The sequence below is a fragment of the Sciurus carolinensis genome, chromosome 11 (genome assembly GCF_902686445.1).
Source record: "Sciurus carolinensis chromosome 11, mSciCar1.2, whole genome shotgun sequence".
Classification (NCBI taxonomy): domain Eukaryota; kingdom Metazoa; phylum Chordata; class Mammalia; order Rodentia; family Sciuridae; genus Sciurus; species Sciurus carolinensis.
Window position 1 is genome coordinate 95,991,034 of NC_062223.1, and position 19,683 is coordinate 96,010,716.

At 42.6% G+C, this 19,683-nt stretch overlaps 1 protein-coding gene across 10 annotated transcripts in view; it reads left to right on the forward strand.

Moving 5' to 3' along the window:
* Positions 1–19,683, forward strand: part of Amotl1 (angiomotin like 1) — a 157,020-nt gene that overhangs the window by 80,497 nt on the left and 56,840 nt on the right. For all 10 annotated transcript variants that reach the window (XM_047516618.1, XM_047516621.1, XM_047516620.1 and 7 more), the window contains 2 exons: positions 2,778–2,927; positions 6,454–7,381. In XM_047516618.1, the coding sequence (XP_047372574.1) occupies positions 2,778–2,927; positions 6,454–7,381 (1,078 nt within the window). The remainder of the gene's footprint in view (positions 1–2,777; positions 2,928–6,453; positions 7,382–19,683) is intronic.

Consider the following 19,683-nt stretch of genomic DNA (forward strand, 5'->3'; position numbering starts at 1 on the left):
TTGTTGATCATTCATATTTCTTCTATGAAGTGTCTGTACAGTTCCTTTGCCCATTTATTAATTGGGTTATTTTATTTTATTAGTGTTGTTTCTTGAGTTCTGTATATATCCTGGAGATTAATGCTCTGAGGTGCATATGGCAAAAATTTTCTCCCATTCTGTAGGCTCTCTCTTCATGCTCTTGATTGTTTCTTTTGCTCTGAAGAAACTTTTTAGTTTGATATCATCCACCTGTTAATTCTTGATTTTACTTTGGCACTTTAGGAGAAGAGTTTTCTTGAGGAAGTCAGTTCCCAAGCCAACATGATGGAGTATTGGGCCTACATTTTCTTCTAGTAGATGTAGGGTCTCTGGTCCAATGCCTAGGTCCTTGATTCACTTTGAATTTTGTGCAGGGTAAGAGAGAGATAGAAATATGAAAAGCAATCATGAACTTCATTTGGAAAAATAAGAGGCCCAGAATAGCCTAAGCAATCCTTAATGAGAAAAGTAAAGCTGGAAGCATCACAATACTAGACCTTAAATTATACTACAGAGCTATAGCAACAAAAACAGCATGGTATTGGTATGAAAACAGATGTGAAGACCAGTGGAACAGAATAGAAGACACAGAGACAAGCCCACATAAATTCAGTTATCTCATACTAGACAAAGGCACCATAAACATACATTGGAGGAAAGATAGCCTCTTCAACAAATGGTGCTGGGGAAACTGGAAATCCATAAGTAGCAGAATGAAATTTAACCCCTATCTCTCACCCTGCAGAAAACACAACTCTTTCCTTTATTGAAGCAAGCGGGCCTTCGGCTCCTCTCAGACTCTGTGGGAAGAATGGGGTGGAGGTGCAAAAAAGTGTTTTGTGTGTGTGTGTGTGTGTGTGTGTGTGTGTGTGTGTGTTTCCTTTATGTGGATGATTCTCCCCCTAGTTTAAAGCTTCTCAACTTTGGCTGCTCATTGGAGTCATTTAAGGAGTTTTATAAATTACAGCTGTCTGAACTCAACCCCCAGATTCTGAGTGAATAGGTCTGCTTGAGGCCTGGGTTTTCAAAGTTCTAAAAGTTCCACAGGAGATTTTGATGTACTGCCAGGATTATACCTTGTACCTCCTTAGTTTTCTACCTGCCTGAAAACAGAATCCGGGTCAGGATTTGGCTTTGGATCCTGGCCATCTAGGATCCTGATTTTAACCCTACATTTTCAGATTTATACAATATACAGACAGAGAAAGAGGCCCAGGAAAGGTCTGAGTTTCTTTGTGAACTAGTCCTTGCAGACTGGCCAAAAAAGAGAAGGCTGAGAAATAATGTCTTGTGCATTTGAACTGTGATTTTAGACTGTCTTCATACAACAAAATGTCATTTCACAAGGTGAGAGTCACAACTGTTATTTTATTTTTTCTGAAAATTTTTTAGTTGTAGATGAACACAATACCTCTATTTCATTTATTTATTTTTATGTGGTGCTGAGGATGGAACCCAGTGCCTCACGCATGCCAGGCAAGCGCTCAGCCACTGAGCTACAACCCCAGTGCCACAACTGTTATTATTTTAAATTTATAAGATAAATAGTTATCACAATCTTTTTTCTCTGTAGGGCAGTTGTGCCTATGATTCCATAGCACATGCAAATGCTATTCATGTGTTGAGGTGAAGAAACTCAGGAAGACCACCAGTGCATTCCCATCTCACAGCCCTTGGTATAATTAGTGGCTTACTAGTAACATCACCCTGTGGGAAATGTGTGGAAAACAAACCCAGGAAGAAATTCAAATGACCAGTTCAAAGGGATTGCTGAAAAGCATTTTTCTTCTAATGGAATTATCTTTTGGGAAAGGATTTTAATTTTTTTTAAAAACGTATGACTCTCCAGAGTAAACTAAGTTACTTTTGCTAAAAATAGCCTTAAACTTGGTGCCCACGCAGGGAAATCTGCAGAGCAGGAAAACAGGCTAGACCCATCCGGCTGAAAGTTCCCATGGATGTTGTGTGTGCGCTGTTGCTGTCACTGTAGTGGTATTTCACGTTCAGTGACTGTAGAACTGAGTTCAGTGTCACATTTAATTGGATTTGGAAGCACACTCTGGTTTGTGTGTGAAACAGAGAAATGAGCTGAAAGGCCAATGGTTGGCAGAGGCCCAGACTCCAGAACCCCAGCACACGACTTCAGAAACCTTTGCGTGAGGCTAAGTGCTCTGTCCTGGGCTGGGACAGTCTCTTGCAAGCATATCGTCTGACACAGTGGCCACCTCTTTCTTGATCTTTTTATATCGTGAGAGATAGTTGCTCTTCACACTTTGGTTCTCCTTTTGTGACCTCCCCACCTCCCTCCTTTTAACTTCCTTCTTGATCATTCTGAACTTGAGGACTTGGCTTCGGTTGGTGCTGCCGCCAGCGCCCTTGGTCACATTTTTTTTTTTTTTTTTTTTGGTGCTGGGGATTGAACCCAGGGCCTTGTGCTTGCGAGGCAAGCACTCTACCAACTGAGCTATATCCCCAGCCCCGCCAGCGCCCTTGGAACGGGAAAAAATGAAGCGTCCATGCTTCTTCAGCTCAGTGTGTCTTGAGGACTGTTATGTTGACCTCACGGGTCATTTTTGTGGGTGGCTGGACTTGTGATAATTCTGAATAGTAACTTTGGAATTTTATGAATCAAAAAGATAGAGCACTCCTGCTGTGGGTTGCAGTGTGGGACAGTGCTTTGTGGGCTGTCATGAGTCACACAGGAAGGAGGGGGCACTTGATTGGCACTAACATACACATTACTTTCTTTCTCCCAGCACCCGCTCCTGTCTCTTACAGCCCCAGCAGTCCTGTGCAGATTCTAGAAGACACCAGCTACTTTTTCCCAGACTTTCAGCTCTACTCTGGGAGGCATGAAGCATCTGCTTTGACGGTGGAGGCAAACAGTAGCATCAGGGAAAAAGTTGGTAAGTCCTTTGGCTAACTTGTGTTGGGAAAGCAGAGTAACCCCACGTTTCTCATTTTTATCTCTTTTGATGCAGTAGCCCCCCTTTATGTGTGGTTTTTTCTTTCTGCATTTTCAGTTACTCAAGGTCAACCATGATCTAAAAATACTAAATGAAAAATAACAGAAAGAAAAATTTGCAAGTTTTAGAGAACTTTTCTTAGCGTATATTGTTATAATTGTTCTATTTCATTATTAGTTGTTCTTGTCAATCTTTTAGCATGGTTAATTTATAAATTCAGTTTTATCATAGGTATGTATGCATAAGAAAAACTTGACTTGTGTAGGGCTCAGTATTAGCCTTGGTATCAGGTGTCCACTGGGGATCCCTGAGGAGAAGGAGGGATTACTAAAATCAGATTTTTCTTTTTCTATCTTCTTGTCTTAAAAAGCAGTGTATTGGGTCATTGGTTGTCTCTTTGCTGGTAGATGCCTTATTTTTATTTATATACTAATATCAAGTATAGATTAAAAGAAGAGGCCAGACGCTAGAGGTTTTAGGAGGCTGTTAGTCACTTCTCAGAAGCTGGTAAGGAGAGCTGACACCCCTGGAGTAGGGTGAGGTGCCTGAGAGTATGGAAGAACATACTCCATGGGAGAGCATATTGGTGTAGAAACTAAGGCTTGCTTCTGATTTTGAACTATTATGAATGTGAAATTTCATAATGAGAATTAGGGGAGCAACATGGAGTGGCTATCTTTTGATATTGTAAGGACACTAAAAATGTCATTGTCTTTCACGCTTTCTCAAAGTTTAATATCAAGAAAGTAAGTGGAATGTAATCCTTGATAGTCTTTAATTTAAAAAGACAGTTTTGCCAGGTGCAGTAACTAACACCTGTAATCCCAGCAGCTCAGGAGGCTGAGACAGAAGGATTGCAAGTTCAAAGTCAGCTTCAGAAATTTAGTGAGGCCCTAAGCAACTTAGCGAATCCCTGTCTCAAAGCAAAAAATAAAAAGGGCCAGGGATGTGGCCCAGTGGGTAAGCACCCCTAGGTTTAATCCCCAGTACCAAAAAAAAAAAAAAGAAAAGAAAAAAGACAATTCTAAGCCTCCTTCTAATGATGTGTGTCTGTGTAAACACACAGATGTGTTCAGATACATATATGCATATAGCTTGTAGGCAATCAACATTACTTTTTTTTTTTTCCATTTCACTGTAGACTGAAGAAAAACCTAGCTTGACAGTTAATTAAATGTGGGGAGCAAAGGAGTGAACAGATCAAAAGTGAATATGAGATTTCTTTTTGGATGACTCATGATGAAGATGCCATATATATAAAAAAAAAAAATATATATATATATATATACACACACACACACACACACACACACACTTGGGGATAGAAGATGGTTTTAGGGAAAATGATGTGTTGCCTGTATATACAAAAACATAAAACCATTGTTGCTTGGACCCATGGAAGTGCAGGCTGTGTAGACATGCTGGAGTCAACTTCCTGACTCATGGGAGGATACTGAAGCTCAGAGAGTGTGAGTGATTTGTTCAAGGTCGTACCAGTAGTAAGTGGTGGAATTTTTACAATCCTAATGCTATATAATATCCGTCATACACTACTTAGTAGTTCTATGGAAAATGAGCTAGCTGTTGTTTTCGTGGGGCTCACATAGGTATCTTGTACTGTTGAATATCTGAGAACAGCATTGACTGGGAAAGTGCAGATGAGAAGACTTGAATCTTGCCTTTATGGAGTTTGGAGTCTTGTGTAAATAAGTAATTGCCACCTGCTGTGATAATTGCTCCAGTGAAATATGTACAAATGGCGTGGAACTTTGGAGAAGGAAGGGTGAAGCCTGCTAGGCTGCAGCAGGAAAAGGTTTTACTCTGAAGGTAGCTTTGGAGCTGCCCCTGAAGCACAGAATTTCCCAAGAGACCTGGCGAGATGCCTCTACCTAGGGAGAGGGAGAATGCCAGCGAGAGCCCAGAGGCTGGGGAGAGGTAGCATGTCTTGGAAACTGTACTTAGATATTGCAGGAGGTTAAACTCCAGGGCTTACCAGTGTTGGGTAGGCATGACATGAAATATTGCTGAATAGGTAGGCAGTTTCTGCTACACCATATGATAGAATGTCAGCTTTATCCTACAATTGATTGTTGGGGCTTTTGTGCAGAGAAGTAATATGAGTCAATTTTTCTATTGGAACAGTTTTTCAAGCTAGTGTGGAAGATAGGTTGGGATTTGAGGGGTGGGTTTAGAAATAGAAGTAAGACTAGAATCAGGGGCATAAAGACGCTGTTGAAATGGTCTGGGTATAAGAAGCCAGTGACTTGTAATGTTGTGGAGTGGACATAGATTTGGAGTCATATCCTGGCTCTGCCTCTTCCTATCTCTGACTTATCTTCTCTGAGCCTCTCTTCATCTGCAAACTGGGGAATTAATATCTGCCTCATGAGATGGTATGTGGGATAGGTGAAATTACATATGAAGAGATTGTAGCAGAATACCTGTCATATCATGTACACTTTAGTTATTGTGGTTATTAATAACAAACTTGGAGATTGACTTGGGAATGACGAAGAAGTTGACTGACTGGATGTTGGAGGTCAGGGAGAGGAAGGAATTACTATGGAAAATTTCCAAGTTTTCTGGTCTGACAAAAAGTAGCTGAGACAGGGGGACCTCAAGTTGAGGTGAACAAGTGTGTGGGAAGAGGAATGTATGTTGAGGTAGAAGGCCTTAGGAGCTGTCAGCTGCCCTTGTAGGTATTGGGGGTCATGACTTGGAAGATGAGATGAAGATTCTTTTGAATGAGGGAAGAAGAGCACTCAGGACAGACCCAGACCTGGGGGGAAACTAAATTTGAGGCACAGATGGAGAATAGGTAGCAGAGGAGTGTTCAGAGGCAGGAGGAGGGGCCGCCTGGATGCCAAATTAGGAGAGCACTTCAAGAAGCGCGTGATCAACCATGTCAAATGCTTTGGAAAGGTTAGGTGTGTAATATGAGAGTTTGAAGACTCTTGTGGATTTAGTTACTAATCAGAGCAGTGGATGGAGCATTTGGAACCTGGAGACAAAGTGTGTGGGTTGCTTGCTGAAGATAACCAGAAGAGAAGGAAAGGGGAGATGCAGGATAGCAATTAGAGGTCTGTGGTAGGGCCAAGAGAAGGCGGTTTCTTTGTGTTTGTTTTGGGTTTTGGCTTTTTTTTTTTTTTTTTTTTGAGATGGGAAAGACTTGTGTTATGTTTTTGTGGATGAAGAGAAGGGACCATTGGAGAGTTTAAAGAAAAGGGGGAGGCAGAAGGATGGAGCAAGTCGAGGAGGAGCAGCAGGAGAGGGGATGGAGAGTAGCCAAGTCACTGTGAATTGGAGAAACATCCATACATTGCAGGGTAGATAGATGGAGGTGATGGGGTTTTGAAATCTTGTCTTTAATGCTACTGTAGTTAGGATGCTAATTGTTCCACATACTTATAAGCATGTATCTCCTGGGGAACAGTCTGATATCTTTTTTCGTGTGCTTGTCTTTTAGAGGATCCTCTTTGTAACTTCCACTCCCCGAACTTCCTGAGGATCTCAGAGGTGGAAATGAGAGGTTCCGAGGATGCAGCAGCTGGAACAGTATTGCAGCGGCTGATCCAGGAGCAACTGCGGTATGGCACCCCCACTGAGAACATGAACTTGCTAGCCATTCAGCACCAGGCCACAGGGAGTGCAGGACCAGCCCACCCTACAAACAACTTTTCTTCCACGGAAAACCTCCCTCAAGAAGACCCACAAATGGTCTACCAGTCAGCACGCCAGGAACCGCAGGGTCAGGAACACCAGGTGGACAATACGGTGATGGAGAAACAGGTCCGGTCCACACAGCCTCAGCAGAACAATGAGGAACTGCCCACTTATGAGGAGGCCAAAGCCCAGTCACAGTTCTTCAGGGGGCAACAGCAGCAGCAGCAGCAGCAACAACAACAGGGGCCTGTGGGACACGGTTACTACATGGCTGGGGGCACCAGTCAGAAGTCCCGCACTGAGGGGAGGCCCACGGTGAACCGTGCCAACAGTGGACAGGCTCATAAGGACGAGGCGCTGAAAGAACTGAAGCAGGGCCATGTCCGCTCTCTGAGTGAGAGAATCATGCAGCTGTCGTTGGAGAGGAATGGTGCTAAGCAACACCTCCCTGGCTCAGGGAATGGAAAGGGGTTCAAAGCAGGAGGTGGGCCCTCTCCGGCCCAGCCTGCTGCAAAAGTGCTAGACCCTCGTGGTCCTCCCCCTGAGTATCCCTTCAAGACCAAGCAAATGATGTCCCCGGTCAGTAAGAACCAGGATCACGGACTTTTCTACAGTGACCAGCACCCTGGGATGCTTCACGAGATGGTCAAGCCTTACCCTGCTCCTCAGCCTGCTAGAACAGAAGTGGCCGTGCTGAGATACCAGCCACCCCCAGAGTATGGGGTTACAAGGTGATTATCAAGCCTTGGGGGTCAACTCCGCTTCAGTAATCTTGTTACTTTCAATGCATCTTAGATTTTTGTCATTAGGCTTTTTTTTCCCCTTGCATATAATTTTTTTTTTCTCCTTGTGGTACCCGGGATTGAACTCAGGGGCACTCGGCCACTGAGCCACATCCCCAGCCCTATTTTGTGTTTTTTTAGAGGCAGGGTCAAACTGAGTTGCTTAATGCTTCATTTTTGCTGAGGCTGGTGTTGAACTCATGAGCCTCCTGCCTCAGCCTCCCGAGCTGCTGGGATTATAGGCGTGCATCATGCCCGGCTCCCTTGTGTATAATATTTAACAGCCCACTTTGGACAAAATGAATAGAGAAAAATCGGGGATTTTCTCCAAACATAACAAAGCAACTGGGAAAGGATGAGTGGAGGGGAGAGAATGCTACTGTTAGCACCCTTGGGCTCTGCCTAGAGGTCTGCAAATGAGCATTCTCATGGCTGGCTTTGGAGAGTGTCCACACTCACCAAAGAATGTACTGTGACCAAGGCGTTTTATAGTCTCTCTTTATTGCATATTTTAAAGGAAAATAGTCTGAATACTAGAATGAATGAGTTAAAGAGATCCTGGAAATCACATAGTCCCCCTTCCTCCTTCAACAGATGGGAAACTAAGTCCTGGAGAGATTAATAAATGTCCACATAACTCTGGGCAGCTGGGGACTAGATCAGGCATCCTGCCATCAATGTCTTTTCAATCTTTTACCCTAACTCCTCTTATAGCCTTCCGTGTGTCTTCTGACTGACTAATGGGTTCAGTCACACTAAGTATGTGCTTTGCACAGCTCTGGGCCAGGTTTGCAAATGAAGATATGGTTCCTACCCACAAGGACTTTTTAGTATTGTCTCTGGGGAAACTAGTACCTGAACAGATCACTGCCATTCGTTGTGGTGTTTAGGATAGAAATATGCAGAAAGTTCTAGGGGAACAGATAGCATAGTATGGCTCACAATTGCTGGAACTGGAGAGGGCTTCCCAGAGGAGATGACATTTGAGTTGGATCTTGAAGGATTCATGAGTTGTGGGACAGAGATGGAATAGCAGGATGTACTGTGGAGGGAATGCTGTTTCTTGAGACAGAAAGGCCATGAGGATTTGCCTGGAACAAGGGGCAAAAATGCAATTGGGAAGCCTGGTGCTTTTAGGTAGGGACTGTGCATTGGTGTTTAATAGCTGACTTCAGTGGCAGTGCAGGATGGAGTAGAGGACCAGAAGCTGTAAGTCCCTTCAGGACCAGTTTCAGTAGTCCAGGTAGGAATCAGTGAGGATGACCAAGGCGGAGGCAGAGGGAGTAGAAGAATGCTGTAAGTTAAGCAAGGCAGGGAAATAGAAATGACAGGATGCTGTGACTGAATAGACGCAGACGTGGAGGAACAGGGCAGCTGGGAATAGGGTGACTGGAAACGGAGCTCTCAGGAGAGAATTTGGGAGTTGCCAGTGTTCGGATGTTGCTGAGCTTGTGCAGGAGGAGAGTGGAGCATGAGAAGACAGGTGGCCCCTGCCTATTATTGGATGCATCATTCTCATACAGGGTTTGTCTATTTCTAAATTGAATGAGCAAGGGTTCCTCATGTGACCCCAGTGCTGGGCACATGGCATGTGGTATGTCCTGATGCACACCCTCTAAAGAGGGAGTGGCTGGAGCTCAGCAGAGTGTTGGCTGACCTGCCACTTACTCCCCAGCTCAGACACCTCCCCTCTGTGGGTGGGATGCCAGCTCTGAAGCAGTCTGACCAACTTTTAGACTGTAGCCAGGTAGTGGAATGTGTTCTTCCTAAGGTGGGGATAATCTGACTCCACTGGGGAATCCAAGATAAGGCCAAGGAGCTCTTCTTCTTAGGCTTTTGTCATTAGGCTTTCCCACCCCCTTCTTCTTCTTTCCCTTTTATAGTTACTTATGTCAAAGGAGAAAATTTAATTCAAAACTTCCAAATCTCTTGTATTTGCATTCCATAGATGTACCTCAGCTGTTCAAAATAATCCATGGTGTTATTCCAGAATCATGATATTTCACACATTTCACTCAGACTCTGGAGCTTGTTAGAGAGTGAAAATCTCCCCCAGTGTAGTCTCCTTCCTCTTCATTGACTTAATATTTGTTAAATGGAGGTCTAATAAGGGGGTCATTATGCTCTTTGTCAGTTGGCAATAGATGTGATATAGGAGGGAGGAATGATTTGGGAGGAGGGACGCACTTCTTGGAGGTCTGTCAGGTTATTTGTGGAAAGTGTCATTTGTCTGGAAGTGCTGATGTTAGAAAGAAGAAGAAATGTATGTGGGTTTTGAGCTTATTGCTAGGTTTGGCAGCTGGGTCGACATGACACATCAAAATGTCTGAAAAGATGTAACAGACAGGCCATTGAGGCTGGGTCCAGAGCTGTAAGGCTGCTTTGTGAGCTTGGCCATGACTCGCCAGCATGGCTCCAGTGGTGCAGCCCTTGGCTGGCTGGGTAAACAAAGTTGCATCTACACAGCCCTACTTCAGACACTTTAACAGCCTGATCTCCAGAGTTTGAATCTGAAACCCAGCAGTGTATGATATCCAACCTCCCCGTGACCCAAGAGACAAGCAGGACTGAATTTCACTGACATGTTCCCTTGTGCTTAAGGGGTTGTCTGTATTATTAATAGTGATGGTTTAGGAAGTTACGGATGATTGGGTGCCATGTTCTGTAGCATAGACTCCTGCGCCAGAATGAGAGGTCTCTGGCCAAGGTCACCCAGTCCATCTCCCTGTCTGATGCTATGAATGTGAGCTCAGGAGGTAAAGGATGTTCAGTGGTTTGGTCCAAACCATTACATTGTTGAGACTTTACTCCTTTTTATCTAGACAGGCAGGTCCAAAGAAACAAGCAATAGAATGCGTGAGAAGAATAAAAATTTGAATTTCTTTATTCTTGACTCACTATCACTTATAAATCCTCTCACCTGCACTAATGAGTTAAAGATGTGTGGAGTTATCTGGTAGATGATTTAGACTCCTTCCCCTTGGAAGGGCCACTAGTCCAGGCTTAGTCGACTTGGAGCAAGTTGGCCCTTGTGGGTGAGCTGGTGGTGAGTGGAAATGGAAGCACAAGATTGGTACCTGCAGGGAACATGAGCTGCTTGTGGATAGGCTCTGACTTCTCTTGTACTGTTTTGCTTTTCACTCAATCTGAAGTGGAAATGGATAGGAAAGAGGATGAGATGGAAATTGGGTTGTTACTATAGAAAACCGCACTTCTTTCCTCAAGTCATTTGAATAATGTTAATCCTAACTCACTTTATGGAAACAACATTTCCAGAAGTAGTGACTTGGTTTGTACATTGTACACTGTTAGTGAAAATTAGTGCATGAGTGAATTCTAGTTGGACAGTCTGATGTGTCAGAGGAGTTTGGAGTACATTAGTTAACATGCATGCTTGTTTTCCAAAGAAATCAGTGTTTCAAAAAATTTGAAAACTAGAGATGCTAAAACTTTACTTATTAATATCCTGTTTTCTTTTAACATTTTCCTGTATAAATTATTTCTTTTATATTATAATCATGAATTATATTCAGTTTAGTGGGCTGGGGAGATAGTACAGTGGTAAGTCATGTGCCCAGTATGTGTGAGACCCTGGATAGATAAATAAAAAAATAAATAAATAAATAAAACATATATTCAGTTTAGTATCTTAGCTTTTTAAGATACCATTGTTTCACAAACGGTTTCCCATGATCCTTTATTATTTTTGTAACCATCCTTTTTATTGGTATATAATATTTTATTATGTACATAATTTATGCCACTTTTAAATAGTGTAGTGAATATTATCATACATATCAAAATTTCTATACTTTGGCAGACTTCCTTTAGATCATTACTTAGAAATGAGACTATTGTGTAAATTACAGTAAACATTTATGATGTTGGATAACTTTGTAAAAATATTACAGTGCCTGTTTCACTGCACTTTGGTCAACATTAGTCATTATAATTACAACAATTTTGCCAATTTAAAAGGAAAGTAGTGTTACCTCTCTATTTTAATGTGCAGTTATTGGCTAGGTTAATTTTTTTAGGTGGTAGGTTTATTTCATTATTCTTATTTGAACCTGAAAATTGACTCTTCATGATTTTTTCTTCATATAATTTACATGCTTTAATGAATCCCATGTTAACTAAAGCCTGTTTTCTCTAACACTTGCTCAGATTTTCCAATTTTTAGAACTTCTTCTGCACCATTAGTACGGGACAGTGGAGTTGGGCAGTGGCAGGAGGACAACCTTCACCAAGTGCTCCCAGTGTGCTGGCACTTGGTGTGGGTTGTCATTCTTAGTCTTTACAGCAGTGCTAAGGAGTCAGGTACTCTTCATATATCATATTTACATGGATCAAGCCTGAGGCCTAGACAGCAAGGTTATTATGACAGGGCACATTCTCCTCGTGGTTCAGGAGCCAGGGTGCACACCTGAGCTCTACTGCACATTGAGCCCCCTATGAGTTGCAGTGGAGGCACAGACTTAAGTTTTTCCTTGACATCAGCTTACCTGGTGCCTTTCTAATCAGATTTACAGAATAAATACATCACGTACTATCCAGCCTGTGTGCTGCCCACCTCAGTGTTTTCCCCAAGGACTAGAAAACCAATTAATTCCTCCAGATGTCAGGAGGAAAATCCTCAGGTGCCTCTTCTTTTCCAGATACCCTGGAAGACTGGTAGCAAATTTAACCTTGTGGACAGCTGCAGGGTGTGAACTTTTTTGTCTTATGGTTTGCTTTTCTTTGGAGTGGAGATCCAGGGGAGTTGTGTGTATTTTTTCTTTAGACATTTTAAACAGAGTATTTCAGTTATAGAAGATGATAAATACTAACTTAAGACTAATGTCTATGTTTTAGGCAGTATCAGTTTGGACAAGGACTAAGAGTGACTCCTGATGATGAAAAGAACACTTAAAGCTGTATGTTTCCTCTCTGAGCCTGGGCATTGTCTTTTTTGCCCTTTATCTTGACTGGGTCTTGGCTGTTCAACACAGGGGTTAGATTTACAAGCTTCCTGGAAGCAGAAAGAGTGCTACCTGTTTATTAATATTTTACTCACCTAGGAATGTATTAATTTAGTATGTAGATACTTTATAAGAGGAGGAGATGGTAGTATTTGGCCCAGCCCTCTGTCCTGGGCTGATAAAATTTCATCTTCTAAGATAATGTCCAACCAGAGCTGCTGAGGATCTCCTTGTGCAGAGGTGGCTTCTTGCTTCTTGTCATAGGCCTATCATCACCACCTTCTTTCTTTCCAGTGCAGGGGACATGCAGTCAGTGTCCTGTGTTCAGTGGGAGAACCTGTGGTATGATCCATCCTCAACTATCCTGTTTTCCCTACAAAAGTGCATTGTGGATTTTTTTTTCCAGGAAACCTTCGAGTTTGGTTTGGTTTTGTTTAGGAAAGAATCAAAGGTCATTCTCTGGGAATATCCAAATGACAGTGCAGGGAGGCGGAAGGGAGTAAGAGCACATGTAGCTAATTAAAGACATCTCTCCTCAAGGAACCCCAGTCAATGCACAGTGCAGCCAGAGGGCAGTTTAACATACACAGGCATGCTGATGGCAGGTCTTAATCCTGGTGGGCTCCATGGTTGGCATGTGCTATAGTAGCTAAAGAAAGGTTCACCAGTCCCATCTTACTTTGTGTTAGAAATGGCTAGAGGAGAGAGAAGAATTTTAAAAGTATGTGTGTTTCCAAAATGGTGAATTATGATTTGCAGTTTATACAATCATAAAACCAGACTCCTATATGTGGGATCAAAAGATACACCAGAACTAGTACTGTTAGACTAAATCTGTGCATTGCCCTTAGTGAAAATAAAGTCATGCAGCCTTATTTATATTCCACACACATAAATGTGTGTTTGAATGTCAGCATCAGAACTCAGGAGTTTCTATAATATTTAAGCTGAATTATGGCAGATAAGCCAAGTAAATGCCCCGTGTGTCCTGAGAAACAGCTCTCTAGTATGGGAATTTCAGGAAGCTAGGGTCAAGTTCCGGTTACTTTCCCAGGAAAGCTGATGCAATTCCAGCTGCAGTGCTTTAGATGAGTGACTTCTCCAAACAGGAGGGTTATCCGTATCCCCCTGCCTTGCATTGGTTGTGTTCTTAGTTCACCCAAGAATCAAATCTTAATCTAACATTTATGAGCCCTGCGGTGTCCGTGTGACCAAAGGGGTCCAGGTTTCATGGATATGGAAAAAGAAGTTTCAAGGGGTTTAAATTCAGGTTCCGGTTATATTTTGCAAAGTTTCTTTCAATTAGACAAGCCATTTTTATTTTTATAAACTATGTTTATCTACAATTAGGCCATCAGGAGGAGGTAGGCTACATAGTGTTTTGTTGAATGTAACTTGTCTCCATTCATGCCCATTCATGTGGACTCTGGAGACTGCAGAGTGGGAACAGCTGGGCTGTTGGCTTAAACTGCTCTGATGGTCACTCAGTTTGGGAATTAGACCTCTAAAGTGAGGCCCTTTGATGCATGTGCAGTATGATCTAGAGAAGTGCTGTCCAATAGAAATACAATGTGAGCCATGTGACTAATGTAAAATTTCTTGGTAGACACTTTCTACAAAGTTAAATGAACCACCAGGTGCAGTGATACACACCTTTAATCCCAGTGTCTAGGCAGGCTGAGGCAGGAGGATCCCAAGTTCAAGACCAGCATCAGCAACTTAATGAGGCCCTAAATTGCTTAAAAACAACTTAATGAGATCCTGTCTGAAAATAAAAAACAAAGGGCTGGGGATGTAGCTCAGTGGTAAAGCGCCCCTGGGTTCAATCTGATGTTCCAAAAAATAAATAAACAAACTGGTGAAATTAATTTTAAAACGTCTGAGTTAATCCATTTAAAATGCTTTTAAACTTATTTTAATTAATTCATTATATTCAAAGTATTATCATTTCAACAAGTAATCCGTATAAAAAACTCAAATGAGCTATTTTACTTTTTTCGCATTAAGTCTTCAAATTCTGATGTCTGTCTGACACAGCACATCTCAATTTGAACCAGCCACATTTCGAGTGCTCTATGGACTCACATGGCTAGTAGCTACTGTGTGGATGGTGTAGGAGAAGGGATGAGAATCTGTCTGAGAATTTACTGACCCATCCTGCCCTCACCCTGAAACTGTGCTCTGCCTCTGCACAGCACTGTGTTCTGTGATGCTGGAGGGCTTGGGGATTACTCACTGAGGCCTTAGAAGTAGGAACTGTGATTCCTAATGCTAACCCAAGTTCTGAAGAGTAAGGCAGACCTGAGGGTGTTGCTTCTTGCCCTTTTTCCTAATACCCAACAGCAGTGTGTGATAACAGGCTAACAACTAGAAAGTGCTTTCCTGAAGCAGATACGGAGTATAGTGATCAGCTTATTGAAATCTCACCAATCTGTGAGATAGATACTATTATTGCCAACATTTAAAGCTGAGGAAGAGGTTAGAAATGTCCATGCTTACTTGGCTAAAGTAGCAGAACCAGAAATCAACCCCAGTACAAAAAGGAAAAGAAAATAAGATACCTCTGTCCTGTGCCACCTTGAGAGGCACATTGGCGTGGTGGAAGCTTGTGGGTTAGTTTTATGCTTTGTTTAGACGTTGAGATCTCTGTTTAGTCATGTGCCTTAATTTGCATAGTTATAAAATAGAATAACTGCATACAGAATGAGAGCAGTGAATGTCCAATCTTGTGAGGATGAAATGGATGAATTTACAGTGGACATAAATTGCTATTCATGGCACATTTATTCACAGGTGTAATATAAAAGCATAAGTTTAAATATGAAACCTTGTATGCAGAGAGGAGCAAATGGCCTGCTGATTAGCTGCCACAGATGCCACTAATGGTCTTATTTTCCCAAACCCAAGTATCATCACTTCAGTTTCCACCTGCATTTTGTGATCTCAGATACATGAGCAGAAGGTCAGCACAGAGCTATGTTATTATGTTGGCATCTTAATGATTCCACAGTCTACCTGTAGTATGCAGAACAAATCTAAATGCCAGAGGTCTCTTCCTTAATAAAGCAGTATTTAAGTTTTACCTGTTATTTGAAAACCCATCAGTCAAAAATGGTGCAAATTGCTCTCCTGCTGACAAAAATTTATTGGGTGCCAACTCTGTAGGAGTCATTACTTCCTATCTTTCAAAAACTTGCATGCTAATAATTGGAGGGGAGACACAGATGTATGAAATATTAAGTAATATTATATTTAAATAGGAATTCAAGAGAACAAATAACATGATGTAAGGCCAGTGATGGCAAGTTGTACAGGTGAGATGACAAGTTCAGGGGAGAGAACTGGGTCCCAGATCTAGGTCATGCTGTGCATAGATTGGGCCAGATCATTGATGACAGAGGATCAGCCTCTGAGTTTGTCCCATGCCTTAGATACCACCCTCTTTAAATCCTTGGTGCCTGTTTCCACACATAGCTGGGGAGAAGCACTGGCAGCCCTACTCAGATGTCTTTAATAACTGGTCACTTGGGTGGCATGTGGGAGAAGGTCACTTCCTTTGGTATTTCAAGGCTCATTTGGCCCCTTGAGAAAGGAGTAGGAAGCTGTGCTTCCTAGTGAAGTTAAGGACAGTGGTGCCTGCCTCCATTTGTATGAGGGTTAAGCAAGGCGATGAAAAGCAGCACCTGGAAGCTAGCACAGACCCTCAGTAATGCCTCTGGACAAGGCATTCACCTGTGAAAAGAGCAACACTGTGTGTTACAGTCCAAGGAAACCACTCAAGCAGATTTCTAATGCTCATGCTTACTCCAAGATCACTTGAGCCTCCAAAATGTTCTGGTGCTATAGCTTTAGGGGGTAGATCATGGATGTGATGATGGCTCAGACTGGGCTACTGGTAAGTGTCAGGGACACTGAGCAGAAGATTGAAGGATGGCTGCCTTCCCTCCCCAGGTTCACCAGCATATGCAAGCAAGCAGTGAGCTGCAAGGACCTTGGAATCAGAATGCCCATACTTGGTACCTTTTTGTTCCTCTTTTCTCTGGTTTATCTGTTCCTATGTTTTACAAGTTACTTCTTCAGCTTTGTTTTCTTTGTCTAAATAGATTGACAGTGATATCTATTTTATAAAGGCCAAAATGAGATGATGCATGTAGCAGGGGATACCATAGTAACTGGAATGTCAAAAGTGCTCAGTAAATGTTAATCATAACAAAAAATTCTCTGGACTTCTGGTGATTGCCCCATGCTAGGCTCTGTATTAAGGACAGTGGATGCAATGATAATAATTTTAGGAACAGTAATAGCAGCTAACATTTGTCCTGAGCTTACTATGTACCAGATCTTATAGATATTCCTTAGGTCTTTTGACAACTATATGAGGTAAGTGGAATTTAGTCCCAGGAGACTGAGACTTAGGATGTCTAATAAACTTGCTCTCTGACTTCACAGTCTAACAGGGGAAACAGGGTTACAGACAGTTACAGCCTAGAATTATATTCACAAGTATTTCTCAATAAATTTTGACTCCCATCCCTCTTTATTCCTTTTCTTTTTGTCCCCATTACTAGGAAGTGTTTTTCCTAAGGCTGGCCCATCAATGGCATTGCAAGCTCCACCTTGGAAGCTGAGGACAGGCAGTTTCATAGCACTGGGGTGATTTTGTATGAAATTTCCCTGTGCTGTCCCAACACTATTTCTACCTCATTTACACTGAGTTCAGATCTGCCAGACCTTGGAGACCACCAACCCAAGCTGGCTGAGTGCTGGGGCCAGGGAGTTGAGCTGTGCCTTCCTGCCCACTCCACCTGTCACCATGTGTGGTTTGTTAGCATGAGTGCATAACTGGGGTACATGGAGGCAGTGTCCTTTGTGTAACAGGTGACTCCCCATTCTTGGCCGTCATGCTTTTTCTATGTTCTCACATCATTGAGAACTTAGGCTGGCATCAAGAAGACTATGTCATCTGATTTATGCCTCTCTTCTTGGTTTTCTTTGTGATCATTACTTACCAGGAAAAGAGGACTGAGAAAATGGTTCATTATTGACCATAAGTGACTTCCAACTCCCAAAGTTAAATTAATGTTGGATGTGGAAGCCCCACCCTGAGGGTCCCTGACCAGGGAAAGCCCTGATGCTTCTGAGAGCAGAGCTGCTCACCTCTGCCTCCAAGACCAGCAGTATTTATCCCTGGCCTTGGATGAAATGTGAAAGGAAAGTTTAGGAGTTGGGAGGGGACATTGGCCTCTGACTCAAAGGCAGTGGTGTAATGTCTGTTTGACTCTTGTGAAGGTAACCTCTTTCTATGAAAAATGCATTGTAGGGCTTAGCAGCCTACAGGAAGCACTTACTCAGGAACAGGTCTGTGCAGTTTTGGGCCTATGCCTGATAGTTCTGTGACATGGGGTGAAAGCTAGGCCCATGACCTTTCACTCTTGTGATGATTTGGATCTCCTTATACACACAGGAGGATGCATATATTCACACCAGTGTGGAATGGACACAGATTAGTTTTAGTCTAAATGCAGAAATGTTTTAGTCTAAAGATATAGCCAAGTAGTTGTGCAACAGGGATGTAGAGAGAGCAAGGAGAGGTGGTTTAAGTCTTGCCATTGACAACATTCCCTTCTGAAATCTGAGGCCAATTGGAAGGTGATGCTCACTTATGGAATGTAGCATTTTCCTCCATGGAACTTCACCTGGCCTGGGAGACTTAGATGTCAGCCACATTAACATGAAATAGAAAGGCAAAAGGGGATCCACTTGGGAAGTATCTCCTGAACCCAGGTGGAATGCTCTGGTGTTAATTATTAAGCAGGGCCTGAAGATAAGTACTATAGTATCATCTGCTGGGTTTGGTCTTTGTTCATCTTTATGAAGGTCTGCATATTTGTGAAGTGAGGGCCAAAGTGACCCTTGTTAAATTTTCTTCTAGAGTTTGACATTTAGCTGTTAGGAGATGACATTCAGAGGAATCCTGGCTGTAAGTAATGCTTACAAAGTGAGAGATGTGGAGACTGGCGAGGGCCAAAAACATTCCAACAAATGTATGTAAAAGGAAAATACAAGGCCAAGTGGCCTGGGAAAAACTGGGGTAATGCTGGGAGCTTTGTTATAGATGGCCACCTGTTATGGAGGGTGACACATGTAACTGTCACAGATTACAAGGAACTGGATCTCTAGAGGACAATACCGATGGGTGTTTGTGTTGCTGTTAATTCTTACACTTCACCTCCAGTTCCCAGTAGGAGGTTCATAGGAAAACAAGTTTTCCTGTCTGAGCAAAAGAGAGGCAGCTGTGGTTGGAGAACTAGACTTCAAGGCTATTTACTGTTTATGCCTCTACCTATAAAAGTTGTCTTTGGCGGGGTGCAATGACACATGCCTGTCGTCCCAGTGACTCGGGAGGCTAAAGCAGGAGGATCATGAATTCAAAGCTAGCACTAGCAATGCTTAGTGAGGCCCTAAGCAACTTGAAGAGACCCTGTTTCTAAGTAAAAAATAAAAAGGGCTGGGGATGTGGCTCAGTGCTTAAGTGCCCCTGAGTTCTATCCCCAGTACCAAAAAAAAAAAAAAAAAAAAAATGTCTTTGGAAGCCCTTGGCCTAGACTTAGCTTGAAAGAAAATGCAGTGATTCTTCTGAAACAGGTTAACAGAATAGTGGAGAGAGAATTGTTAGGGAGTGGAGACAGGAGGTAGATATCCATCGTTTCAGATAGAAATGCTAATACCAGGAATTTGAGCCTTCGAGGGACACTTTATGTGTTCTTTCTAACATGGCAAACTGGGCTTGATCTCCAGACCTCCTCAAAACAAAAATTGTATCAGTCCCTCCTACCAGACTTTCCCATTTCATCAAATGGTAATCCTATTCATTTAGACAGAACCCAAAATTGAGGAATAATTTTTTACTTCCATCATTTTTTCTCCCTGTCTTGAATATATATATTAAACAAATCCCAGATCTTGCAATTGTTTCTTTTCTTGCTTTGACTCTGTGAGCCCTCATCATACTCACCTAGGCCATACCTGGGCCTCCTCTTTAGGCTCCATGGGTCTTTTGCCACTGGGCAGTACATTCTTTGCACACCATTCTTGGCAAAGTCAGTTCCACCAGTGGCCTCTGTGTACCCCTAAGGGTTCATACCACAAGGCTTTCTTTCTCTTGTTCACGACAGTGCTAATTCCTGCCACAGACCCTGTGCGCTAGCTGATCCTCTTACCTGGTACCTCTTTCTCCCACTTCTTTACCCCTTCACCCAAACTACTGGCACCTTCTGATTTGCCATTCAG